Source organism: Erythrolamprus reginae, chromosome 2 (assembly GCF_031021105.1).
Source record: "Erythrolamprus reginae isolate rEryReg1 chromosome 2, rEryReg1.hap1, whole genome shotgun sequence".
NCBI classification, from domain to species: Eukaryota; Metazoa; Chordata; class Lepidosauria; order Squamata; family Dipsadidae; genus Erythrolamprus; species Erythrolamprus reginae.
Window position 1 is genome coordinate 191,092,418 of NC_091951.1, and position 27,368 is coordinate 191,119,785.

At 44.0% G+C, this 27,368-nt stretch overlaps 1 protein-coding gene across 1 annotated transcript in view; it reads left to right on the plus strand.

Moving 5' to 3' along the window:
- Positions 1-27,083, plus strand: part of DCTN2 (dynactin subunit 2) — a 76,022-nt gene extending 48,939 nt beyond the window's left edge. The window contains exons 4-14 of the mRNA XM_070740921.1: positions 1,716-1,777; positions 2,079-2,177; positions 2,392-2,552; positions 3,128-3,281; positions 6,031-6,096; positions 7,708-7,746; positions 10,762-10,839; positions 11,728-11,799; positions 24,312-24,414; positions 24,577-24,668; positions 26,565-27,083. Of these exons, the coding sequence (XP_070597022.1) occupies positions 1,716-1,777; positions 2,079-2,177; positions 2,392-2,552; positions 3,128-3,281; positions 6,031-6,096; positions 7,708-7,746; positions 10,762-10,839; positions 11,728-11,799; positions 24,312-24,414; positions 24,577-24,668; positions 26,565-26,651 (1,013 nt within the window). The 3' untranslated portion in view covers positions 26,652-27,083. The remainder of the gene's footprint in view (positions 1-1,715; positions 1,778-2,078; positions 2,178-2,391; positions 2,553-3,127; positions 3,282-6,030; positions 6,097-7,707; positions 7,747-10,761; positions 10,840-11,727; positions 11,800-24,311; positions 24,415-24,576; positions 24,669-26,564) is intronic.
- The last annotated feature ends 285 nt before the right edge of the window (positions 27,084-27,368 follow it).

The following is a 27,368-nucleotide window of genomic DNA, read 5'->3' on the forward strand; positions in this document are numbered from 1 at the left end:
ACCTCACCTACAAAAAGATATTGACAAAATTGAACGGGTCCAAAGACGGGCTACAAGAATGGTGGAAGGTCTTAAGTATAAAACGTATCAGGAAAGACTTAATGAACTCAATCTGTATAGTCTGGAAGACAGAAGGAAAAGGGGGGACATGATCGAAACATTTAAATATGTTAAAGGGTTAAATAGGGTTCAGGAGGGAAGTGTTTTTAACAGGAAAGTGAACACAAGAACAAGGGGACACAATCTGAAGTTAGTTGGGGGAAAGATCAAAGGCAACATGAGAAAATATTATTTTACTGAAAGAGTAGTAGATCCTTGGAACAAACTTCCAGCAGACGTGGTTGGGAAATCCACAGTAACTGAATTTAAACATGCCTGGGATAAACATATATCCATCCTAAGATAAAATACAGGAAATAGTAAAAGGGCAGACTAGATGGACCAAGAGGTCTTTTTCTGCCGTCAGTCTTCTATGTTTCTATGTTTCTATATTTATATGGCTCTGGATTTGCTGAGTATGTTTTGTACGGTTTTTCATTAGGTTGTTTTTTGAAATTTGTAAATCCTACTAGCATTGCCTACAAGTACAGTGATATCTCGTTTTATGAACCCCTTGTCATACGAACATTTTGAGATACGAACCCGGGGTTTAAGATTTTTTTGCCTCTTCCAAACTATTTTCACCTTACGAACCCGCCGCCGCTGGGATCCCAAGCCTCTGGACTTCCGTTGCCAGCCGAAGTGCTCGTTTTCGCACTGGTGGGGTTCCCCTGAGGCTCCCCTCCATGGGAAACCCCACCTCTGGACTTCTGTATTTTGCAATGCTGCAGGGAAATCCCACCAGCGCTGAGGTGCGGTTTCCCATGGAGGGGAGCCTCAGGGGAATCCCACCAGCACGAAAATGGGCGCTTCAGCTGGCAAAAGGGGTGGGTTTGGGGCTTGCACACATTATATATATATATCAAAGCGCCCATTTTCGCGCTGGTGGGATTCCCCTGCTGGGATTTCCTGCAGCATCGCAAAAACGCGGAAGTCCAGAGGTGGGGTTTCCCATATATAAAGGACAATATATATATATAAAGGACAATACCCACATGATAATAGCAGTGGTACTGCATTAACTACACTCAACTACATCTACAAAATTTCTGTTGCTGAGACATTTGTTAAGTGAATTTTGCCCCATTTTGCAAGCTTTCTTGACACATTTGTTCAGTGACCCACTGCAGTTGAAAGTTAGTAACACAGTTGTTAAATGAATCTGGCTTCCCCATTGACTTTACTTATCAGAAGGTTGCACAAGGTGATCACATGACCTCGGGACACTGCAACCGTCATAAATATGAACCAGTTGCCAAGTATCTGAATTTTGATTATATGACCATGGGGAATACTGCTAGGGTGGTAAATATGGAAAATTATCATAAAGCACTTTTTCCCAATGCCATTATACCTTCAAATAGTCACTAAATGAACTGTTGTGAGTCGAGGCCTTACCTATATTTGGGCGATTATGTTGGTGATGTTGGTGATGTGTGATGACTTGTTTATGTCAGCCTCAATAGTGCAGCCAGGGTTTCCATACACATTGTGACAAGAGGAAATGATAGAAAACTTAGTCTACAAAGTTCAAAGTTCTGCTTTAAGTTAAATTTATGGAAATGTATGAGCCTGTGGTCTAAAATTAAACTTTGTCCCTTTTCTCTGTTCAATAGATTTCTCTGATCGTATTGGCAAATCCAAAAGAACTGGCTATGAGTCAGGAGATTATGAAATTGTAAGTTGTTGACCTGTTTGGACAAATTTGATTGAAAAGGGAGTCTTCCAGTCCAGTTCACACACACACACGCATACACACATACACACTCTTAGTTGATAGTGCGGGCAGAAAAATCCACGGGCTCCATTGAAAATGTTTCCATAAAGCCCTCTTTATTTGTTTGTTTATTTATTTATTTATTTATTAGATTTGTATGCCGCCCCTCCCCGTAGACTCGGGAATTGAAATAAAATGGAAGCTATTATCTAATCTTGCCTTACCATTACTGCTCTCCTGAAATCTTGCCTTTTTCATTAAGTTAGGAGAAGGACTCCATGTGAAAGAGACCCCTCAGCAGAAATATCAGCGACTACTGCATGAAGTTCAGGAGTTGACTACCGAAGTGGAGAAGATCAAGGTAAAAGCCCAAGATAAGACAAAGGAGATCTGGAACCTCCTGAGAGGGCCTTCCTGATTTGGACCTGCCATAAGGCTAAACTGGTCCAGGACTCGGTTTATTCTTTAGTTTCTGTGCGTGTAAAATTAAGTGCTCCCTCAGATCATATTCTTACATTAACGTAAATAATGGTGGATTATTAGACTTTTTAACATTTGTATTCCTGCTTCCTCAGACCAGCGTGAAGGAGTCCTCAGCGGAGGAGAAGCTGACCCCAGTCACTCTTGCGAAACAAGTGGTTGGCCTGAAACAGCAACTGGTGTCCACCCATCTGGAGAAACTGTTGGGACCCGAGGCGGCCATCAACTTGACAGACCCTGATGGTGCTCTGGCCAAGTAGGTTGTGGTAGGGCCAGGATTTTCCTAAGGGAATAGCCTGAATCACCAGCTTTTTACAATCATACCCTTTGCTTTCAAGGATCTGATGAGCTTGTGAGTGCCCCCTTCCAGGCAAGATCAAAGTCAATACTGTATTTCTTGGAGTATAACATGCACCCTTTTACCCCCCCCCCAAAAAGAAGGTGAAAACTTGGGTGTGTCTTATGTAGCCCCACCCAGCCACCTCCATCCTTTGGCCTCTGCCTCCCAGCAATTGACCTCCTTGCAGCAAACGCAATAGAACCTATTAAGCCAAGAAACTGATCATCAGCTTCCCGACCATGCTGACTGGGGAATTCTGGGAATTAAAGCACACAGCTCTCAAAGTTGACAAGTTTGGAGACCCCTGCTGTCAGGATGTATAATTACATCCACCATCTGTAATCTGAAATAAGATAGGAATTCTGGGAGTTGAAGTCCACAAGTCATAGAAGAGCCAACTTTGCCTACCCCTGCCTTAGCTCATGTGATCAGTGAGGGTGCAATTTTCCCATGCGTCCTGTAAGACTTCATGGGCTCTTCTGCCTTTGCAGGCGTTTGCTTCTTCAACTGGAAGTGACAAAAACTGCTAAAAGCGTTTCTGCTGGTGGGAAAGGTGCTTCCAAAGTCGCAGCGGGCCCAGAAAACACCGTGACGTACGAACTGCATTCTCGACCTGAGCAAGACAAGTTCTCTCAAGCTGCGAAAGTAAGAATGGGAAATGGCTTGTTCCCTCGGTCCTCTTCTTGAGACGGTGGGAACATACAGTGTTCTCTTGACTTTCACGGTCCGACATTCACCAAAAGTCTATACCACGGGTTTTCAAAAAATTTTATTAAAAAAATACTCCGTGGTTTTTTGCACACCAAGAGTTTTCCGGGACCGCCCGATGTACAGTTCTGGGCATTTTAACTCTCTTCCTCCCCTCCCCCCCCAGCCGTCCTGCTTCTTTAAATAAAAGCTCCGGCTCCGCCCCAGCCTCCCAATCCCTCCCCTTTAATTCTTGGAGCATTGGTACGCTCCACTTGAAGCCGAGTCTTACTGCTGCCCGCCACCGCTGCAGCGAGCGCAGCAAAGCCCCCAGCTTTCCGCCCCATTGCCCCTGCGGGTTCTGGGGATAAGTAAAACCAGGAATGGAGGAGGGAGGGGGAGGAAGAAAGGAAGGAAGGGAGCGTCTCTACTTCGTGGAAATTTGTCTTTTGCGGGCGGTCTTGGAACATATCCCCCGCGAAAGTCAAGGGACCACTATACATTAGAATGGTGGGATGTGAAATAGGTAGAACAGAGGTGAGTTATCTTTCCCCAGGACCATCTGGGTAACTGAGGTGGAAGGATTTTTCATGCTTATGAACTGTGTAAACGAATAAATCCTGCATTGATGGGCTGTTCACTATTTCACAAACAGCTCGCTCTCCAAAATGCTTGGACATGCATAAATGATGTTTTACTATATGTGTGTCATTTTATACATAAAAATATTTTTGTAAAGTAAAAAAAGGAATATTTATTTATTTTGTTTTTAAATTTAATAGATTTGTAAGACTGACCCTCTTCACAGGCATCTCTGGGTGGTTCACAACAATAATACCCTGAACTATAAAAACTATAAAGCATAAGAAAAACCCACTGCTTCAGTTATCCCCTTGGGATGCCCCAGCAACCAATCTAAAACAGCCCCAAACAACCTACACACACATACACATGTGTATGTATTTGTTAAAAACAAAATATGGCAGATAGTGGAAGTAACTGAATCATAAGGATTGACAAAAATTTACCTCTGAACAAGAATTACTATTACTTCTGTATGGAAACTGTTAAGGCCAGAGTCAAGCTGATAACACACACTTTGATGCTCTGCTTGCTGCTGAAAAAATAAGGTGACTTTAGAGAGAAAAAGTAACTGTCAGGGTTCCAAATTGCATCCGAAATTAAATCAGTCTGAGGCACAGCATTCCTCAAAGTCCCAATTTATTTCCAGAGCCATGTTGGCACATCTGTGAGAAACCTATGAAGGTTTCTTCACCCAGGTTAAAGTTCATTCCCTTGTTCCCACACCCACAAGTTCATCACATTGACCAGTCTTATTCTGCTAACGTGTCTGTTACTCCCATCAACTTCCGGGCAGGTGCTGAACAAAGGATGACCTTAAATATCTAGAATAAATTTGTTATGGCTGCATTTCTACATCTCTCATGCAAAAGCCCCTCCCAAATTCCCACAACATGGCTACATTCTAAAGTATAAAGTGTGGCAGGCCAAAGTCTCCATGTCCACAATGGCTTCATCCTGACAGTAACATTGGGAAACTGGGATTCTAGACTCTCCCGATTTGTGGGACCATTTCCTTATTGCTGGCACTGTGTCCATCTTAAACCAGAACCTTGGCTGATCCCATTTCTACTTAGTTCCATAAAGTTAAAGTGTATTTAACACTGAAGGGTTTGTTCATCTGTTAGAAATCCAAGATATTCCTCCGGAAATTGCTGAAGGAGAGCTTTCAGTAGCAGCAGCCAGCACAGATCTCTGGGAAAGGATGCTGGGGGGGGGATATTTCTGTGGCACATGTTTCCACTGCCTGACCCCTTAACTTGCTTTTAGTGGCATGAAACAAACAAACAAACAGCAATTCTGTTCTTCACAGTGCCTGCTTCCCAAAAGAGTCCTCTCAATTCAAACAGAATTCAAGCTGGTTCAGAAGTTGGTGATAAATTAATAGCTTGCCACACTATCTATAGAAGGCCTGATGGTTTTTTTTTTAAATATTTTTTAATTATTTTTCAAAAAAGACAAAGACAAACAACATTAAACATTTAAGGAGCTACCATTGCTCCTCTTGTCGTAGAAGTCTAACTAATACAGAAATAAAAAACTCCTAACTATTATCAGATCAATACAGAAATTTCACACGTGCACATTGCATTCTTGTTAAATTTAACTCTATATTCTTTATGTTAATTATGTTAATTAAATTTCTTCATCTATAAAATATCATATACTTATTCAAAAAGATAAAATATAAAAAATGTAAGAAAAAGGCCTGATGTTTATGGGAACTTGGGAGCGGTTATTTTGAGATGAGAACAGATGTAGCCACAAAGCATTCTTTTGAGTGGTTCAAGGACATCCTATGCCCACCCACCTGGGCGGAAGCGGAGGAAGGACTTGCCACGCTGGCATAATCTGAGTGGGCAACGGGATGTGAACTTTCAACTGGGTGGGAAACTCAGATTCAGATTTCCCAGTGTAGGTGCCAGGATGGCTCTGGAAATAAATTGGAACTTTTGAGAAGTACTTTGACTTGGACTCTGATTTAGTTTGGATGTTTCCGGGAACCTTGAAACAAAACATTAGAGGCAGTTTGTCTGCTTGAGTCCAAGCTAGCAGAGGTTTGTGGATCAAATGAGAAGAGGGGAGAAAAATATTTCAATTTATGTGTGTGTGTGTATTCTATCAGATAGCAGAATTGGAGAAGCGTCTGGCTGAGTTGGAGGCGTCCCTTCGTTGTGAACAGGATGTGCAGGTGAGAGACACAGGGCAGTTGACTGGTAGGTTACCTGACAAAGATGGGGATTTTAATCGGTTGTAATGATCCTATAGCCGTAAACCATTATTCAGGCCTGAGATTAGGTTTTCTTTTTCTTTTTTCTTATGGAGAAGCGTAGGGAAAATATTATCCTGTATGTCAACAGCTGAAACGCAGCAGTGGATGGATTGCATGAAGAAGAGCTTGCCTTGGGGTCTTTTTTTTTTTTTTTAATATTTTTATTGATTTAAAAAAAAATATGAAACAAGACAAGACAAACAACATTTAACATGTAGAGGAGCAGCTACCATTGCTCCGCTAAGCATAGAAGTCATACTAATACAGGAAAAAAATAGCTAGTTATTATATAGATCCGTACAGAAAAGTAAAAATTGTTCATAACTATTTATTAACATAATACTATAATATAAAATCTGTGTGTTTCATCATTTTCGTTATAAGATTGTAATTAAAATAATTAAAATCAGTTAAGAAAGCTTGGGGTCTTTCTAGGGCTATTCCCTTGCCTTACTAGGTGAATTCTGAGATCATCATTATGTCACAAGCGAAGCAAAAACTTGTCAGAGTTCAATTTTAATCCAGTGGAGGTGGGGAGAGGACCTCACATTGTAAGGAGGTTGTAGGGGCTCAGAAGGAGGGAAAAACTGACTCAATTCAGAGTCAGACTACCTGGCTGAGGATTTGGGGCCTCCCTAAACTCAGGGAATTTCCATCTTAGGCTCTGGATGGGGCTGCCCTACTCCGGATAGGCCAAGTTCCCCTTCAGTTTGAATAGCAGATGACAGCCATGGCTTAGAGCAGTGTTTCCCAACCTTTTTTGAGCCGCGGCACATTATTCACATTTACAAAATTCTGGGGAACATTGAGGGGGGGGGGAGGGGGGCTAAAAAAAGTTTGGACAAAAAAACCCTCTCTTCCTTTCGCCCTATTTCTCCCTCCCTCTTTCTTTCCCTCTCTCCATCCCTCTTTCTTTCTCTTTCTTTCTTTCTTTCTTCATTCCTTCCTCTCTTTTTTGCTCTCTCTCCCTCCTTCCCCCCCTCTTTCTCCCTTTCTTGCTTTCTCTCTCTCTCTTGCATTCTTTCTCTTTCTCTGTCTCTGTTGCTATCTCTTTTATTCTCTCTTGCTTTCTCTCTCACACACTTTCTCTCTCTTTCTCTCTCCCTTGCTTTCTCTCTCTCTCTCTTGCTTTCTCTCTCTCTCTTGCTTTCTTTCTTTCTCTCTTGCCCCAAAAGCTCACTTGCCGTCACCGCAAGGGAAGCTCCAGCCGGGCTGGGCTCGCGGCACACCTAACCATGTCCCGCGGCACACTAGTGTGCCGCGGCACACTGGTTGAAAAACACTGGCTTAGAGCATCTTTTGACAGTCTGTTTTATACCTCATATTGTCCCCATACTGACAGTCTCGTGCCTTAAGTCGCTGTCATCTGGATTAGCATTCTAGAATGTCCCCATCTAGCACTGGAGTCCATATATGTTGAGAGACACTGGCCGGTATTAATGGCATACCATTGTAGTGCAGACTAATGTCCTTGTTAGAAACTGAATGACATTGTATTAAATCAGCTTTTTTCCTTCCCTTCTTGTCTAGAATCCGCTGTCTGTTGGACTGCAGGGTGCTAGCTTAATGGTAAGGCATTGATTCAAGTCTTCTTATTGTGGGCCTGTTGGGACTAGGATGGAATTAAATGGGATGTCTGCTTTTTGGGAATAAGCACAAAGGAATATTGTAGATTGGTTTATACTGTGGACGGTTGCAAAACCGTATTGTGATTGTAAAAAGTCATTGGATATATATATATAAATTCCTGGAGGTGGAAGGGGTTGGAGAATGGAAGAAATTTGGGGGAGGGGCACATATTCGGAGAGGGGCGGCATACAAATCTAAGTAATAAAATAAAATAAATAAATAAATAAATAAATATTCAGCCTTTGCAAGATGTTCTAGAGCAGGCAGTCCAGATTTTGCTATGTGTTTTAGAAGCCAAAAATCAAGACATTGCCAAGAGCGTTTTAGTCTGGCAAAGTGTGCATTTTTTTTCTGATCTTGTGCAGAGGTTTGCATGAGAGTAAAATGTAATAAATTTATTGTTTCAGGAGTGTCTGCAGAAAATAGTCAAATCATAAAAGCGATGACCACAGTGGCGTAACCCAAGCTCTGCCTGTTCTTTTTATATATGAGCAGAGCTTTGAATGCGCATTCAGTTACCGTCTTCTTGAATTTTCTTTTATCCTAAAGACACCCAATGTTATTTAATAGTTTAAAAGGACCTCAACTTTCCTAAATGCTAGATAGGGATCGAAAGATTGGTTATAACCTCATACTTTGAATGACTAAGCTCTTGGTGACATAATTTCCATCATATCTGTATCTGGATATGTAGGCCTCCTCACGTTAACCTCAGACAATATTATCAATCGTAAGTATTCAATAGTATATAGCTGGCTATGGATGTGTGTGTGGGTGGGTATGGTGGAAAAAAATATACTTTGGAGCCATTATCTCTCTTTCTCTCTCTCTCCCCTTCCTTCTCCCCCTCTCTCCCAGTAAATAAATAAATAAAATGGCTCAAGGGCAGTGTTTCCCAACCTTGCCACTTGAAGATATCTGGACTTCAACTCCCAGAATTCCCCAGCCAGCATTTGCTGGCTGGGGAATTCTGGGAGTTGAAGTCCAAATATCTTCAAGTAGCCAAGGTTGGGAAACACTGCTCTAAGGCAGAGGTCCCCAACCTTTTTTGCACCAGGGACCGGCTTTAAGCTAGACCAGTTTTCCATGGCCCGGTGAGGGGGGGGGGGGAGGGGGGGGGAAGAGCTAGCTGTCAGCGGCGCCGTAAAAGGGGCGATCAAGAGAGGAATGGGTGAATGAATGGACGGAGGGTGGGAAGGAAGGAAGGAAAGAGGGAAGGGACAGGAACAAAAGAAGGGTGCAAAGGAAGCAAGGAAAGGTGTGAAAGGGGAGAGTAAGAGAGAAAGGAGTGAAAGAAGGGAATGAGGGAGGAAGGAAGGGAGGAAGGAAAAGGAAAGCAAGAAATGGAGGGAGGAAAGGAAGGAAAGAAAGAAAGAAAGAAAGAAAGAAAGAAAGAAAGAAAGAAAGAAAGAAAGGGGGAAGGGACAGGAACAGAGGAAGGAAGCAAGGAAACTTATGAAAGGGGAGAGTAAGGGAAGAAGGTAGGAAGGAGAAAGAAAAGAAGAAATAGAGGAAGGGAAGGTAAAAGAGAGAAAGAAAAAGAGCAAGAAAGAAAGCAAGAAAGAGAAAGAAAGAAAGGCAACTTCAAAGAAAGGCTCACTGAGCATCTCTCACTCTCTCTCTCTTTCTATCCCTCTTTCTTTCTTTCTCTTCCTTTCTCTCTCTCCTCTTCCTTTATCTCCTCTCTCTCTCCCTCTCTCTTTCTCTCCCCCTCTCTCCCCCTTTCCCTCTCTCCCTCTCTTGCTATCTCTCCCCCCTCTCCCTCTCTCTTTCTCCCTCTCCCTCTCTTTCTCTCTCTCCCCCCTCTCTCTTTCTCTCTCTCTCCCCCTCTTTCTCTCTCTTCTTCTCACTTTCTCTCTCTTGTTTTCTTTCTGTCTCTTTTGCTTTCTCTCTCTCTCACTCTTTCTTGTTTTCTTTCTCACGCTCTTTCTCTCTCTTGTTCTCTCTCTTGCTATCTCTTTCTCTCCCCCCCCTTTCTCACTCTCTCTTTCTCACTTTCTCTCTATCTTGCTGTCTGTTGCTCTCACTCACTCTCGTTCTCTCTCCATTCTTCTCAGCGATGACGCGCGCACGCCCTGCCCGCCTCACCTTTGCGAGAGCACTTTCGCCCCGGGCTCTCAGCAAGGGGGTTTGGAGGAGAGGCGGGGCCGGCGAAGGTGATATTGAATGTCGGGGGAGAACGGGCGGCTGCAAGCGCTCCCTATCCCCCTGCTAGCCCACTCGGAATATTCAAAATAAGAAAAGCCTTCGCCGGCAAAGGTTTTTCTTATTTTGAATATTCCGAGTGGGCTAGCAGGGAGATAGGGAGCGCGTGCAAATACCCGTTCTCCCCCGACATTCAATATCACCTTCGCCGGCCTCCGCTGAGGAAAGCCTTTGCCGGCATTTCCTCTCGTTGTCAAGGAGGCGCAGCGGCGGGCGGAGAGAGGGAAGGAGGGGGGGGCAGCGGCGTCCCTCCTGGCCTTGGCGGGCCGCCCAACCCTCCCCACCTCCTGCAAACGCGGCGGGCGGCGGGGGGAGAGCGAGGAGCCGGTTCCGGCGGGCGCGGGGCTTGGCTGGCTGGCGGGGGGAGCGCCGCTGGTGATGCGGAAAGGCCGAGGGGGCCCTGGCGCCGCGGACCGGCTGAAAAGCTCCAACGGCCCGGTCCCGGTCCGCGGACCGGCGGTTGGGGACCTCTGCAAGGTATATTATTTCCCACCACTACCAATCTGTTTTGTTTTCTAAAAATAACACAAAATAATAGACACTTGTGGGCATTGTGAGTTAGTGGCAGAAGAGAGTGTTATTTAGAAACAAAACAGGCTCTGAAAGGAAAGGGAAAACTGAGATAAATGTCATGTGAGGCCTAGAGACTGCAGGTAGATTTGATCAGAATGTTGGAAGCGGTTAAAGGACCTTTCATTCTCTGTTCTGCCAACTAAGTGATTGACACTCTTCAATTCCATCCATCTTTAGGAAACTGTGGAGCTCTTGCAGGCCAAAGTTAACTCCTTAGATGTGGCAACTCTGGACCAAGTGGAAGCAAGGCTACAGGTGGGCTTGATTCTAGGGTTTCTTTAAAAAAAAAAATTATTTTAAAAAAAACCTGAAAAGAAAGATTAGAAACTTATACAAAGTGTAATCTAAAGTAAGAAAGAAAAGAGAAAAAGAAAGAAGTCAAAGAGAAAGCTAAAAGTGAAAAAAAGTATAAATTAAAAATGGGGGTGGAGCATAGAAATGGTTTCCAATCTGCTTTACAGCAATTCTTACAATTATTAATTTATCCATTTCTCTAAAGTTATAAGGTGTCTCTCTTCTTTCTATTATCTATCCTATATAATTTTCAAAACCCCAAATTATAAGTTCAGCGCGTCGTCCCCCCCCCCGTCCCCCACTTTTCTGGAAAAAGTTTGTTTATGAGGTGTTTCCAATCAGCAATATTGCCTTTAAAAAAAATCAAAGATGATAATTTGGCCATCTTGGCCAATTCCATCCATTTCTCCATTGTAGGTATTGCTGGATGCTTCTATCTTTGTGCCTACAATAATCTGCATTAATCATATACAGAGAGCATTAATCATATACAGAGAGGAAGTTCTATTGCTTTTTTCCAACATACGCTGATTTAGATGGTTTTGGAGATGAATATATAGTTGAGAGTAGAGGTCTGTATTGTGGAAGTGATGGACAAAGAGTTGGAAACAGTTTCTTTAGGGTTTCCCATCAGGCAGTACATTTGGGATGGTATATTGCAGTGTTTTCCAACCTTGGCAACTTGAAGATATTTGGACTTCAACTCCCAGAATTCCCCAGCCAGCGAATGCCAAGTTGCCAAGGTTGGGAAACACTGGTATATTGGATGGGATATTGACATTGTGACAAGGTATTCTGATATGCTCTGTTAACATCAGTTTTTGGGTTTTGCTTTGCTTCCATTCCTAGAGTGTTTTGGGAAAAGTGAACGAGATTGCCAAGCACAAAGCCACAGTAGAGGACGCAGACACCCAAAGCAAGGTCAGCTTCTGTTTAGTTTTTCTAATACGGGACATGATAAATACATGAACTTTAAAAACAATTTTATGATAGGTTGTCCTTGGGTCACAACTATTTGTTCACTGTTCAAAGTTACAATGGTGTTGAACAAATGGTATAGGTTAGTCTTACAACAATTTAGCCCAACGCTTTTTTAAAAAAAAGTGTTTTATTTTTGTTCTCACACCGACGTTTTCACTTGTTTATCATCTCATTTCTCATTTCATTCTTTCACAAAATATTTATACATATATTCTATATTTGTCTTATAGCTTTGTTAGTTCAAGATTGCTTTTTTACCATCCTCCCTTCCCATCTCCATCCCTTCCTTCCTTCTTTCTTCTTACCTTCCCTTTGTCTTTCCCTTTCTAAACCTACTTTCCCTCCTTTTCTCCTTCTCCCCTTCCCTCCTTCCCCTCCTGCCCTCTCTACCCACTCTCTTCTCCCCTCTTCTCCGTACTGAAGGAGCGGGTCCAGCAGTCACATGGGTTGCTCATGTCCAATCCGGTGGAACTGAGCCTAGTATTAAAAAAGCTTGCCGGATCCGCCCCTTCCCCAGAATTCGCTCAGTTCGCATATCCTGCGGTTGTATTGTGATAGCTCGTTCAACATTCGTTCAACATTCTAACACCTTCCCTTCGATCTTTTCCTTCAAAAATAGTAAGACTGTTTATCCTTATTTGTTTTACTTGCACTAATAGCGCCAGCCGTTTGCGGCTCGGCTTTTTTCCCTTGGAGAAGTTGCGGTTTCGTTTTCCCCCGGCGGTTTTGCCGTGTACGATCCCCGCGGCCGCTTGTGGATTCCTTTAATCCCTTGGCCTGGAGGTTCTAGTGCAAGTATTAATTGATTGCCTTATTGATTCTAATTATTGCATATATATTAAAGGGCTTAAAATATACCTCCTGCGGAGTGAGACGGCTTTCTAGTCTCCTGGACTTAGTCGATCGCTTCCCCTTTAAGGCATATTCGGAGCGATTTTTAGGCGCGAAGGCCTTCGCGCCCTTTTTAAACTAGGCCTCTCGTGTTGGCCTCCTGCCAGCCGCGTAGGCCTCAGTCCACCGCGTGGATCCCGGAGCGGGCCTTGGGGGTCCCAGGCTAAATTCTCCACCGGCTAAGCCTCCAACCAGAGTGCCTTGGTTTACTTAATTGAAAAGTTTAGGGAGGCTGGCCCCGCTGGATTTGGGGGCACGAACTCTGGGTTTGCCCAGATTGTCCTCACGTCTCAGCAGCTTCGAGGCCTCGAAGCAGGATCCATTCCTCTTGGGAAGTCCTTAAAATTCTTCTCCTTTTCTATTCAGTTATTGGCTCAGCCTTGTCTTCTGTTAAATTTCAGACTATGGCTTCCTTTCCCAAGAGAGGCACAACTAAAGGTCCCAGAGAGGCCAGGCCTACAGGCGATGAGATTACTAGTATCCCCCAGGCCTCTTCCTCCTCTTCTCCTGGGGCCCGCCCCTCGACTAAGGTCACCAGGGCCGAGAAGAGAAGGGACCTAGCCCTACAAAGAATCCATGACAAATCAGCAAAACGTTTAAAAGTGCAGGCCCAAGTACTCAGTAGTCAAGACCCCCCAGAGGCTTCTAATCTACCTCCTTCTGGGGTCCCTGTGTTATCTCTGGATGAGCCTAACCTAGACAGACCCCAACCTAACCTATGGGGCATAGGGCCAGAGGAACCAGATATTATTGAAGATCCCTCCCAGCCAGGATCCTCCCAGGCCTTTAGGGATTCTTCTGCCATTCCTGCTGATATTTCTAATTTACCTCCTGAGTTCCAATCTATTTTTGCTGTGTTGTCTAAGGCCATTGATGCCAAACTCTCTTCCATCAATGAGCTTCCCTTACCTCCTCCTCCTCCTCGTCCCTCCCGCCCCTTGGGTTCTTCCCCAGCGGTTAGGGCTCCTATTCAGGATGATTCAGATTCCTCTCAGGACGAATATGAGGATATGGAGGATGATGAGGACCCTTTCCAAGGGCTATCAGACGATGAGGAATCCCAAATAAAGGTTCCTTCTCCAATTACCATTTTCCCTTCTCAATTATTCAAATCTCTCCTCCTCAAAGCTAGGATTTCTACGGGATTAGCGGCCCAGGAGAAACAAGCCTCCACTTCCACTGATCCCCCGGAGGAGAATTTACCTTATTTCACTGAGGAACAGGAGGATAACGAGGTAATTCCTATGCCTAAATTGTTTAAAGATGCCTTACTCAAACAGTGGGATTTCCCAGCCTCTAGTCTTAATCCCTCAACTAAAGACAGGAAGTTGTACAAACTTTCCTCTTCCTATGAAGAGCTTCTATCCTTTCCCAAACCGGATGAACCTGTCAAGATCCTTCATTCGGCAGCGGCTGTGCCGGGAGAGGCGGAGGAAGTCCTCCGCCCAGAGGACAAGCGCATTGAACAAATGCTCAAAAGAGGATTCACGGCAGATTCCTGGGCCATTAAAAGTTCTGCAGCAGCCTCCTTTTTCTCCAGAGCCACGCTGCTGTGGCTTCGCCAACTTCAACAGCATATTCCTCCCGATGACTTGAGAGGTCAACAAGACTTCAACAAGGTCTTTGCAGCTGCCCAGTACGTGGCTGATGCCACCTTGCAATCTACCAGATTTTCTGCTAAGTCTATTGCAGCTTCTACAACGGCAAGGAGACTCCTATGGATTCGCCCTTGGCAAGCGGGAGTACGCCAGAAGTGGCAGTTATCCCAGGGACCCTTAAAGCGCGACCTTCTTTTCGGTGATCTTCTGGATCCTCTCCTCACGGAAACCACGGATAAGAAGAAAGTTTTGGGTCCAACCACAAAAAAGGCTACCAAAACGCAGTCCTTTCGTCGCCCGGGGCGCCAGCAAGATCAAGCGGCGTCCTATCAGAGATCTCCAGGTCAGTATTCCCCCCGCTTTCGTTCCCAAAGTAGGAACTCCAGGGGTAGAGGTTTTCGCTTCCAAAGGGGAGCTTCTTCTAACAGGGCCTCAAAAAAACCTAGATGGTAATTTTCCCTCTATTCCCATAGGGGGCCGCCTAGCTCATTTCGCCTCAAATTGGCGTCTCACCTCCAAGGACCCCTGGGTCATTGACACTGTTCAAACTGGCCTTCTTTTAGAATTTATTTCTCCTCCCCCCAAACGTTTTATTTCCTGCCCTTCTCCCAGGTCCTCCTCAGATTGTAACCGTATGGAGGAGGCCATTTCTCATCTATTGTCCATCAGAGCCATTCAACCGGTGCCTTCCGGTCAGAAGGGCCTAGGATTTTACTCCATTTTATTTATGGTTCCAAAATCCTCTGGAGGTTGGAGAGCTATTTTGGATTTAAAGAAACTAAACCTATTCATCAAATATAGGAAGTTTAAAATGCACTCCTTATCTTCTATTTTGGCCGCCATTCACTCCGGAGATTTCATGGTCTCCCTAGACCTCACTGAGGCCTACCTTCACATTCCTATAGCCAAATGCCACAGGAAGTTTTTACGTTTTTCCTTTCAAGGCAGGCATTTCCAGTATAGGGCGATGCCATTTGGCCTTTCCTCGGCCCCTCGGGTCTTTACAAAGCTCTTGGGGTCCCTGGCGGCCTATATCCGGTCGTCTCCCATTCACATTTTATGTTATCTTGATGATATTTTGATTCATGGGAACTCCCTAGAGAAAGTGAAAACAGACCTTTCTGTCACCATGTCAGTCCTTCAGGACCATGGTTTTTCCATCAACTTTGAAAAAAGTCACCTCCAACCTTCCACATCCATTTCTCACCTGGGTTCCATTATCAATTCAGAATCTTCCCAGGTTTTTCTCTCTCCCGAGAGAAAACTCAGTATAGGGGAGTTAATTTCTAACATTTTATCTAATTCTTCAGTATCCATAGTAACTCTGTCTTCCCTTTTGGGGAAGATGGTGTCATGCATAGGCATCATTCCCTGGGCTCGCCTTCATGCTAGGGAACTCCAGTGGCTCCTATTACCCTTTCAGAGATCGGGGCACAGCAATTCAAATCGACGCATTGTCATCCCACCAAGCGTTCGCAGATCCTTCAAGTGGTGGAAGTCTCCGGCCATGGACAAAGGATCCCCGTTCAGATGCCCGGATCAATTTGTCATCACCACAGATGCCAGTCTATCGGGATGGGGCGCCCACGCCCAGGGGATGATAGCCCAGGGCACGTGGTCCCCGGAGGAAGCTTCCAGGCCAATCAATTGGCTAGAGTTAAGAGCCGTTTCCCTGGCTCTGAAGCATTTCTCTCCTCGCATTCCCAACCGGCACGTTCTCATTCTCACCGACAACATTGCCACAAAAAGCCATATCTGCAGACAGGGGGGCACGAGATCCAAAGCTCTCATGAGGGAGGCCCTCAAGTTAGGCCTTTGGGCGGAAAAACATCTTCGGTCGCTCCTAGCCGACCACATCTCGGGGAGCCTCAACGTCCAGGCGGACTGGCTATCTCGAGCAACGATAGACCCAGGAGAGTGGAACCTCCATCAGGACCTGTTCCATCAAATCAGCCTCAGATTCGGCCTACCAGTCCTGGATCTCTTCGCGACCAATGTGAACGCCCAACTCCCTCGCTTCTTTTCCAGATTTCCATCCCCGGGAGCGGAAGCAATCAATGCCCTCCGGAGTCCATGGCCTCCAGGCCTACTCTACGCATTCCCTCCAATTCCAATTCTCCCGGACGTGATTCACAAGGTTCTCACCGAGAGGGCCCGAGTAATCTTAATCGCCCCTCATTGGCCCCGCCGGCCCTGGTTCGCGGACCTCCAACAGCTGTCCGTCCAGGACCCTTGGCGACTCCCCGTTTCGGGGGATATGCTGCGGCAGGGGGCCTCATTTCATCCAGACCCGGAGTGGTTCCACCTCACCGCCTGGCTGTTATCAGGAGAGACTTAGAACTGCGTGGTCATGACCCCGATTCAGTGGAGGTCATTTTAAAGGCCAGAAGGGGTTCGACCAATCGAATCTACGACCACACGTGGTCCAAGTTTCACCAGTGGTGTCTACAGGAAGGTCTATCCCCTCTGTGCATCCCCATACACAGAATTATTTCCTTCCTTATGCAAGGCTTCCATAAAGGGCTTTCCACCAGCACCCTCCGGCGTCATCTGGCAGCCATTTCATCTGTCCTAGGGGGTCCCCGCAGACAGCCTCTCCGATCCTTCCCTGAAGTTCAGGAATTCCTCAAGGGCATAGCCAACCTCAGACCTTCCAAGGTCCACAGGTATCCATCCTGGGATTTGCCACGGGTTCTCCATTCCCTCACGCAGGCACCATACGAACCCCTAAAATCGGCGTCCCTCAGGTACCTATCCTTTAAGGTAGCTTTCCTGGTGGCTATTACCTCTGCCCGACGCATTTCGGAGCTGGCTGCCCTCTCAATCAGGCAAGACCTTTGTCAATTCCATCAGGACAAGGTAGTCTTGCGACTGGACCCCACCTTCTTACCCAAGGTCAGTTCCATGTTCCACAGATCTCAGGACATTGTCCTACCTTCCTTCTGCCTCCAACGAGATCATCCCTTGGCAATTAGATGGCACACCCTGGATCTCATCAGAGCGCTGAGAATCTATATCCAACGCACAGGACCCTTTCGGAGGTCAGAAGCACTTTTCGTAGCCTATCATCCCAGAGTCATGGGGGCCAAAGTGTCTTCAACAGTAATAGGCCGTTGGATCAGAGGGACTATATCTAAGGCCTATGAGTCGGCTTCCCTCTCAGTTCCAAGGAACATCACAGCGCATTCCACCAGGAGCGCAGCCACCTCGGCCGCTTGGGCGACTCAAGCCCCGTTGGAGGAGGTCTGCAAAGCAGCCACTTGGGCCTCGCCAAATTCCTTCATCAGGCACTACAAGATTGATTCTTACGCTTCGGCGGACGCTGCCTTCGGCAGAAGGGTACTCCAATCCGTTATCTCACACGATAGCAATCTAATCCCACCCTAGGGACCATCTATTGGGTATGTCCCATGTGACTGCTGGACCCGCTCCTTCAGTACGGAGAATAGGCGTTGATTGCTTACCTGAACGCCTCTTCTCGTACGGTGAGCGGGTACAGCAGTCACTTCCCGCCCTTGTATGTGTCTTCTTCACCTTTCTATAATCCTTTTTCCTCTAACAATGAGAGTTGAACACTACAGAGCTTCACAACTGAGCCTAGTCTATGGATTCGCGAATTCTGGGGAAGGGGCGGATCCGGCAAGCTTTTTTAATACTAGGCTCAGTTCCACCGGATTGGACATGAGCAACCCATGTGACTGCTGTACCCGCTCACCGTACGAGAAGAGGCGTTCAGGTAAGCAATCAACGCCTATTCTCCTCTTTCCTCCTTCTCTTTCTTCTTACTCCTCTCTTCCCTTCCTTCTTCCTTTGCTGTACTTTCTCCATTTTTCTGGGAATGGTATTCCAGTAACCTTGAATTCTTTCACAGTCTTACATTTTTTTCTTATTTTATTCCATATATATTCCTTTGATCTATTTCTTTTATGTTTATGTGTTTGTCTATTAATACATTTCAAATTTAAAATTTTCTCCCCCCCTTCTCTGTCCCCTCATCTCTTTCAAGTGTTTCATCTGGGTTACATCATTCACTTACATTCAAACGTCCTTATTTATATTCACTTTCTCATCTCTAAAACTTCCCCCAAATCTTGTAATACAGAGAGTCTTCTTTATCTTTTAATCTTACTGTTTATCTATTTCATTTCAGTGCAATCCAAAATTTTCTTTATTATCTGTTAATCTCCAGGAATGTTACCTACTTTCTAATTTTACATAAATATAATCCTAGCTGCTGTTACTGTATGTATTTATATATATACCGTAAATACACACACACACACACACACACACACACACACACATATATATATTGAACACACTTGAAAGAGATGAGGGACAGGGAAGGGGGGGGAATTTAAATTTTGGTGACATATGCCATCTATAAAACATTTTTCTTTATATGCTGTTCCCATGGTTAATTTGTAATTTCTTTTAGCCCAACATTTCTGTTGCTAAGTGAGACATTTGTTAACTGTATTTTGCCCCATTTTCTGACCTTTCTTGCACAGTCGTTAAGTGAATCCTGGGTGTTGTTAACCAATTAACAGAGTTGTAAAATGAATCTGACTTCCCCACTGACTTTGCTTATCAGAAGGTTAAAGAAGGTCAAAAATGAGCCTGGAACACTGCAGCACTGCAACCGCCATAAATATGAGTCTATTGTAAAATATCGGATTTTTGATCATGTGACCATGGGGATTTTTCAGCGATCATAAGTGTAAAAAACAATCATAAGCCATTTTTTTCAGTGCTGTTGTAATTTTGAACTGTCACTAAATGAACTGTTGTATGTCGAGGAATACCTGTAGTTAGGACTGGTCCTCAGATTTCCACCCATTGCAACATCCCTATGGTCACATGATCGCTATCTGGGTACCCAACATCTGGCTCATGATTGCATCATCACAGCAAGCCATAGTTACCTGGCTGTGATTTTCTTTTTAAGTGTTCCTTGCTGGCTTCTCACAGAGGTTGCTGTTATGAGAGGTCCTCATTTAATGATGATAAGCAAGGTTGCTGGAATTGCCATCACTAAGTGCCACGATCACATGACACCACATCTTATAACTGTGTTGCTTAGCAACCTAATGCACATCAGGAAAACCTACTGTATATCAATAAAACTTCAAAGCAATTGCTTCCCCCCCCCCCTCGACTCGAGGTGCAGGAGTATATGGTAGGTGGATTTATTTTATTTAGCTATTTGTATTATTATTTTTTCAAATCACTCAAGTCAGTGAACATATATCCATTGCACCTTCCTCCTCCTATTTTAAGGCAGGGGGTGGGAACCATGGCCCTTTTATGACTTGACTCTCAGAATTCCTGAGTCTGACAGGCTGGCTCAGGAATTCTGGGAATTGAAGTGTACAAATCATAAAGGGGCCATAGTTCCCCATCTCTGTTTTAAGGGGTTTCCAACTGATACTAAGTGTGTCAAATCATATTTTGCTTTCTGAATCTAATCCCTGCTCTGGTGCAAATGTCTAGCATCCATCAAGGGCAACATTTATTCCTGGCTGATAGTCTAACTATATGGGGTATATTGGTATCGGTATATATATATAGGTATGTGGGGTATATTGGTAACATTGCCTGTTACCAATGCAGCAGCTACACCTAATTCAGATTTTTTTTCTAATACAGTACCTTGAAATATTAATAATCTCTTGGGCCAGATAGCTTAAAACTCATTGGGTCCTGATGACCCTAAATTTTGGTGGTTTGCTGAGTTCATTTTGTCATCTCCGGATGATTGACTCCTTGTTCAGATTCTGCCTGTAAAAATTGGAGATTGCACTCTGTCCGTGCTCGTACGATTTCTAAGAAAGGAGGCAGGAGTGGCACATGACATGGCTTGCTGACACACAGGCAGGTGCACCATTTGTTTAGCACTTAGTGCCTCGCATGTGATTGCGTGATGTGAACTTTGCTGGATAGCATCATAACTAAAGCACAACTGAGCAAGAAGAGAGAACTAGGAGAATTTAAGGAAATTAAAACCGCAGCATTGGAAAGTGCTTAAGCGGTGATGGTATTAGGATGGAAAGATTCTACAAAATGGACCTTACAAAATTGGTACTGGTATATGGTGGATCACATACATTTTGAAATTATGGAAATAAGATTAAATAATTTTGATAAGAATAAATTGGAGGAGCTGATGGTGCGATGGAACAAGGTAAAAGACTATATGTTAAGTAGAATCTGTGATGTAAATATGAAAAATAAATTGCAATCACTCTTTTAGTAATACTAGAACAAGATAGAGCCAAGGAATAATAGATAAACAATTAAATTTTGTTTTGAATCCTCTTGTATGAGTGGTGGGGGTGATGGGGGGTGTGTGTTGTTGTTAGGTGATGGGCACATGCACTGTGCACTGTTATATGTCTGTTCTATGTAAACTATTATAAAAAACCAATAAAAATTTATTATAAAAAAAAAAAACTGAGCAAGAAGACTGTTCGGCCCATATATGAATATTTGTAATTTATGCACTAACTACAGCTAATCCTCGACTTACCACAGTTAGTTTAGTGACCATTCAAAATTAACAGCGGCACTGAAAAAAGTTACACATTACTGTTTTTCCCACTTACGACCGTTGCAGTATTTCCCCCCCCCCTGGTCATGTGATCAAAATCCAGATGCTTGGCAATAGCAGTAGCATTTAGACTTATATACTGCTTCACAGTGCTTTGCAGCCCTCCCTAAGCGGTTTACAGAGAGTAAGCCTATTGCCCCCAACAATCTGGGACCTCATTTTACTGACCTTGGGAGGATGGAAGGCTGAGTCAACCTTGAGCCTGGTGAGATTCGATCTGCCAAACAGCTGGTGATCAGCAGAAGTAGCTTGCAGTACTCCACTCTAACCCCTGCACCACCGGGACTCTATTTTGGTTCATATTTATGATGGTTGCAATGTCCTGGAGTTTGTGTGATCCCCTTTTGCAACCTTCCGGCAAGCAAAGTCAACGGGACAGCTAGATTCACTTAACAACCATGCTATTCACTTAACAAACCCAGTGATCCATTTAACAACTGTGGTAAGAAAAGTAATAAAACAAGGCAAACTCACTTAGGGTTAGGGTTAGGTGTCACTTCCTTTTCCTCCTCCTTCTTCCTTCTCAACCTCCATGAATCTCCATGATGCAAGAAGCATATGTTCTCCTGTCCCTCGAGACAGTCTTTTATTTGTTTTATTTCTGTTTTTTGAATAAATATCTTGTTTAAAGAAATGTTTGGGGCTTCTCTCCATCGACCTCCGGAGTTAAGGTCCTAACAGACTTCAATTTCTGTGACATCGAGGACTACCTGTATAGGTTGGTTGGTTGGTTGAATGGTTGATTAACAATTGATTAGCGACAACCAGACCATGAGTAGGGCCAAACTCGGTGAATTTTTGTCCCAGGTATGCACACATGCATTTGTGTTGTGGAGTTTCAGAAAGTCAAGGCCAGGGCCAGAGCCAGATCGTCACTCAAACTTCTCTCCTTGCTCAGGAAGTTTTTCCATCATATCGAAGGCAGAGTCCAGGATGGTTGTTCTGGCCTCATAACTCTTTGGATTGGGTTGAAATTTTCTGAGGGATCCGCTTCCCTGGTGAGGTTCCTCAGTTGTTCAATCCAGTCCTCAGTTTTTGGATGCAAATTTTACCATTATAGAGCTCAGGATTGGGTTGAACGACTGAGGAACATCACCAGGGGGCGGATCCCTCAGAAATTTTCAACCCAATCCATAGAGTTAGAAATATAGAAGACTGATGGCAGAAAAAGACCTCATGATCCATCTAGTCTGCCCTTATACTATTTTTTGTACTTTATCTTAGGATGGATATATGTTTATCCCAGGCATGTTTAAATTCAGTTACTGTGGATTTACCAACCACGTCTGCTGGAAGTTTGTTCCAAGGATCTACTACTCTTTCAGTAAAATAATATTTTCTCATGTTGCTTTTGATCTTTCCCCCAACTAACTTCAGATTGTGTCCCCTTATTCTTGTGTTCACTTTCCTATTAAAAACACTTCCCTCCTGAACCTTATTTAACCCTTTGACATATTTAAATGTTTCAATCATTTCCCCCTTTTCCTTCTGTCCTCCAGACTATACCGATTGAGTTCATTAAGTCTTTTCTGATACGTTTTATGCTTAAGACCTTCCACCATTCTTGTAGCCCGTCTTTGGACCCGTTCAATTTTGTCAATATCTTTTTGTAGGTGAGGTCTCCAGAACTGAACACAGTATTCCAAATGTGGTCTCACCAGCGCTCTATATAGCGGGATCACAATCTCCCTCTTCCTGCTTGTTATACCTCTAGCTATGCAGCCAAGCATCCTACTCTTGCTTTTCCTACCACCTGACCACACTGCTTACCCATTTTGAGACTGTGATAAATCACTACCCCATAATCCTTCTCTTCTAACACAGAACTGCCAATACAATACTCCGATTGAGGATTCCTTTTCCCCAAGTGCATTATTTTACATTTGGAAACATTAAACTGCAGTTTCCATTGCTTTGACCATTTATCTAGTAAAACTAAATCATTTACCATATTACAGGAATATCAACCCTGTTGCACACTTTAGAGTCATCAGCAAATAGGCAAACCTTCCCTGTCAAACCTTCCCCTATGTCACTCACAAACATATTAAAAAGAATAGGACCCAGAACAGACCCTTGTGGCACACCACTTGTAACCTGTCTCTGCTCAGAATACTTGCCATTAACAATAACTCTCTGATGTCTACACTTCAGCCAGCTGCAAATCCACTGAACTATCCAGGGATTAAGTCCAATCTTCACTAATTTATCTATCAGCTCTTTATGTGGAACTGTATGAAAGGCTTTGCTGAAGTCCAGGTAGGCAATATCCATGGCATCACCTTCATCCAACACCTTTGTCACATAGTCAAAGAAATCAATGAGATTAGTCTGACATGATTTGCCTTCAGTAAAGCCATGCTGATTTGAGTCCAATAAGTTATTGTTTTTTAGGTGCTGATTTATCCTCTTTTTGAGTAGAGTCTCCATCATTTTAACTATAACTGATGTCAAGCTAACTGGCCCGTAGTTACCAGCTTCTTCTCTACTGCCCTTCTTGTGGATAGGCACAACACTGGCCATTCTCCAATCCTCAGGAACATCTCCTGTTAACAGGGATTGGTTAAACAAATCAGACAGGGGGGTAGCAATGACAGATCTGAGTTCTTTAAGAACTCTGGGGTGGATGCCATCTGGACCCATTGCCTTATTTATCTTTAATCATTCAAGTTCTTCTAAGACATCGGCTTCTAAGATCACTGGAGCTGAATCCGTACAGCTGGAAGCAATGCTATATCCATCTATATAGTATTATATTGTAAGGTGTCTTTTGAGAAAACTGAACAGAAGTAGCTATTGAAATGGTCAGCAATCTCCTTATTCCCATCAATGCATGTATTTCTTCCTCTTTTGAGGCTTTAGCAGCATATATTATCTGTTTTGCCTCCTTCTGTCTTATTATATACACCTCTGTATCAGCTATACTTCCAGACTCTTTATACCTCCTATAGGCAGCCTTTTTTGCATTGACTATAGCCCTTCCTCCTTTTACCTTTAGTTATTTGCCTTACATACAGTCCAGTGGCTTTTAAGATGGCCTTTTTTAATACAGTCCACTGGGTGCTCGCTCCTGCCATTTTATCCCTCCCCTTTAATTCATTATTTAAATATTCCCCCATTGCATTAAAATGTGTTTTTCTGAAATCCAATACTTTGGTTGCAGTGTAGGATTGCTCACAATCAGTTTTTACATCAAACCACCAACATAGATGGTTCACTGCAACCTAAATTTTCTCCCACCTTGACCTCTGAAACCCAATTTATGAGGCTAGAACAACCACCCTTGGCTCTGCCGTGGATTCTCAGGAAATGGGCGTATCAGTTAAGAACCAATGCACTCTCTCTCCTTGTAGGTTCATCAGCTGTATGCACTTGTGCAGGAGTGGAGCCCACTGGCTAACACCCTCCCTGAGGTGGTGCAGCGCCTTGTGACCGTGCGGCAGTTGCATGAACAAGGTACGTTCTCGGGCCTTTTTTTGGTGGGGGGTGAATATGGGCAAGGACTTCTTAAAGGGAACACTATTCTTACCCTTTGGGCTTCTTGTGGCCCCAAGGAACAATCTTGTGCTGAGGAGGTTTTTCCCCCCTCCAACTGACTTGGGTCCGTCTTGGTTACAGCCATGCAATTCGGGCAGCTCCTGACTCATTTGGACACTACCCAGCAAATGATTGCTAATTCTCTGAAGGACAACGTCACCCTACTGACACAGGTGAGACTTGGAAAGCTGGGAATCCCCCCAGTGTTGTAGCTACTGAGACCTCTGCTGATCTGAATCTGCACAAATGATATTTGCACCTCCCACTACTGATTTAAGAGTAGGGGGCATCCGTTACACTCCCCAAAAGATAGGCAGAGTTGTTTGTCCTATGACTGTGAGCTCTTGATATGTAACATTTGCTCAAGATTATATAGTTTTTAGGCATTGTAATTGTGAAGATATGTTTAATGTTTTCTTAGAAATGTCTCCTGGACATCAGAGGTCAGAGGGTAAGATTTCGGAAGAGAGGTTGGTACCAAGTTTTGCAACAGTTCTGACTGATAGTGTCAATAGAGTCCTCAGTAGCTGTGTTCCTCCTTACAGAATCATAGAATTTAGGAGCTGGAGGAGATCTGAAAGATAGGTCCTCTGGTCCAGCCAGGAATCCACTTTTAGTGCAACTTCTTCCTTGCAGTGGTGAAACTGCTGGACTTTCTCTCTCATACAGAAGAGCCAGTCAGGTTTCTTTGTCTGCCATAACGGCAACTCTCTTTGTTTTACCGCTCTGTTTCTTTCCCCAGATGCTCAGTCAAGGTTCCAAAAATATTGTAATAGAATTAAAAGGGAAAATACTAATACAGTGTCGATCAATGAATCTGTTGTCTTTTATTGTTCTAGATCTTGTCTAAATTTAAAAAATGGGATGAGGCACCACATAGGGCAGTGATCACATTAGAAGATTTGGGGCTCAAGTAAATGTGTTAATGTTAGACCTTTTCCCTGGCATTCCATGCTCAGCTTGGGTGTTGGATGTTTAATATTATTAAAAAGAAAATTCACGAATAAATGATGATAGATTTGAGATGATTGAGATGATAGATAGATAGATAGATAGATAGATGATTAGAATAGAAATAGATTGATTGAGTGAATGAGAGAGAGGATAGAAATAGAGGAGAGATGGATGAATGATAGAAATGATAGATGATAGACAGATGATAGATAGACAGATATGATAGATGATAGATAGATAGATAGATGATTAGAATAGAAATAGATTGAGTGAATGAGAGAGGATAGAAATAGGAGAGATGGATGGATGATAGTAATGATAGATGATAGATAGATAGATGATGATAGATATGATAAATAGATGACCGCCTTCTGCTGCACAAATCCCAGCGACCAGTTAGGTTCCACAGAGTGGGTCTTCTCCAGGTCCTGTCAACTAAACAATGCCGCTTAGCGGGAGCCAGGGGAAGAGCCTTCTCTGGGGCGGCCCCGGCCCTCTGGAACCAACTCCCCCCAGAGATTAGAATTGCCCCCACCCTCCTTGCCTTTCGTAAGCTCCTTAAAACCCACCTCTGCCGCCAGGCATGGGGGAATCCCCCTAGGCCTTTACAATTTTATGCATGGTATGTCTGTCTGTATGTTTGGTTTTTTATATTAATGGGTTTTTAAATCATTTTTAGTATTGGATTATTACTGTACACTGTTTTATTATTGCTGTTAGCCGCCCCGAGTCTCCGGAGAGGGGCGGCATACAAATCCAATAAATAAATGAATGAATGAATGAATGAATGATAGAGATAGATAGATAGATAGATAGATAGATAGATAGATAGATAGATAGATAGATAGATAGATAATGGATGGATCGATGAGACGGGGGAGAGAGAGGATATGGAAGATACTTGATGTGCATTATATTGGTTTACTAAAGCAAAGCCCTTGGTTATTAGATATTAGCACTACCCTGAAGCATTTGGGGGTTCAGATGGTAGATACCCTCAACGTGGTGCTCATGGGGTCCTCACGGTATACTGTGGTAGGCGAGGGGTACCAGTGAATGAGCCTGGCTGTTTCCCCTTCATGTCTGACAACTCTCCACTCACCCTCTCTCCTCAGGTTCAGAAAGCCATGAAAGAGAATCTAGCTGCTGTTGAAGACAATTTTGCCAACATCAACTCGCGGGTACAGAAGCTGGCCAAATAAATCTCCTCTAACCAGAAAGGCAGGGCGGGAAGATTTGCCTCCCACCCCTCTTGTAAACACACACTAATTGCTCTGTCCTTCCCTTCCCTTCGTCCCTTTTCTTGCACATTCATAGCAGGAGTTGAACCTTCCTACGGGCCAGAGGACTGAGCGCTTCTATGTTAAAAGGCAGCTGTGCCCCTCCACCCCCTTCCAATGTTTCCATGTCCCTGAAGGTTGCTGGTTGCAGAGGGGAAAAGCTCCACTCCCTACTTGGGTGGGGAGGCTCTGCCCCAGGGAGGGAAGTCATCCTTTGGGCCATTTCTCGAGGAAGGCGTGCTGCCTTTTTGGCCTGGAACGAAGGGCCTTTTACATGGAAAGGTGTCTTACGCTCTCAGCATGGAGTTGAATTGTGTTGTATAATTATTTTCTGTCATTAAACTCTGATGCTTACTGCTTTGTTCTGCAGTCATTTTATTTTTAAAGCTGGGACATGATAAGATCTTACCCGCCGTCTCTTGCCTTCAGATGATTTGTTATACAGTGGTACTTCTGCCTAAGGCGCTTGGAGAGGGAATAAACCACTTCGCTGTGGTGACTTAAACTGTCCTTTGCTATTTTCATGCCGTGATGTAATCACTAGATATCAGTGAATGGTGATGGGCGAACCCAACGTTGCTCAGGTTCGGCAAGTTCAGACAAACTTTGCGCAAAATTTGGCCAAACCCGAACAGTTCG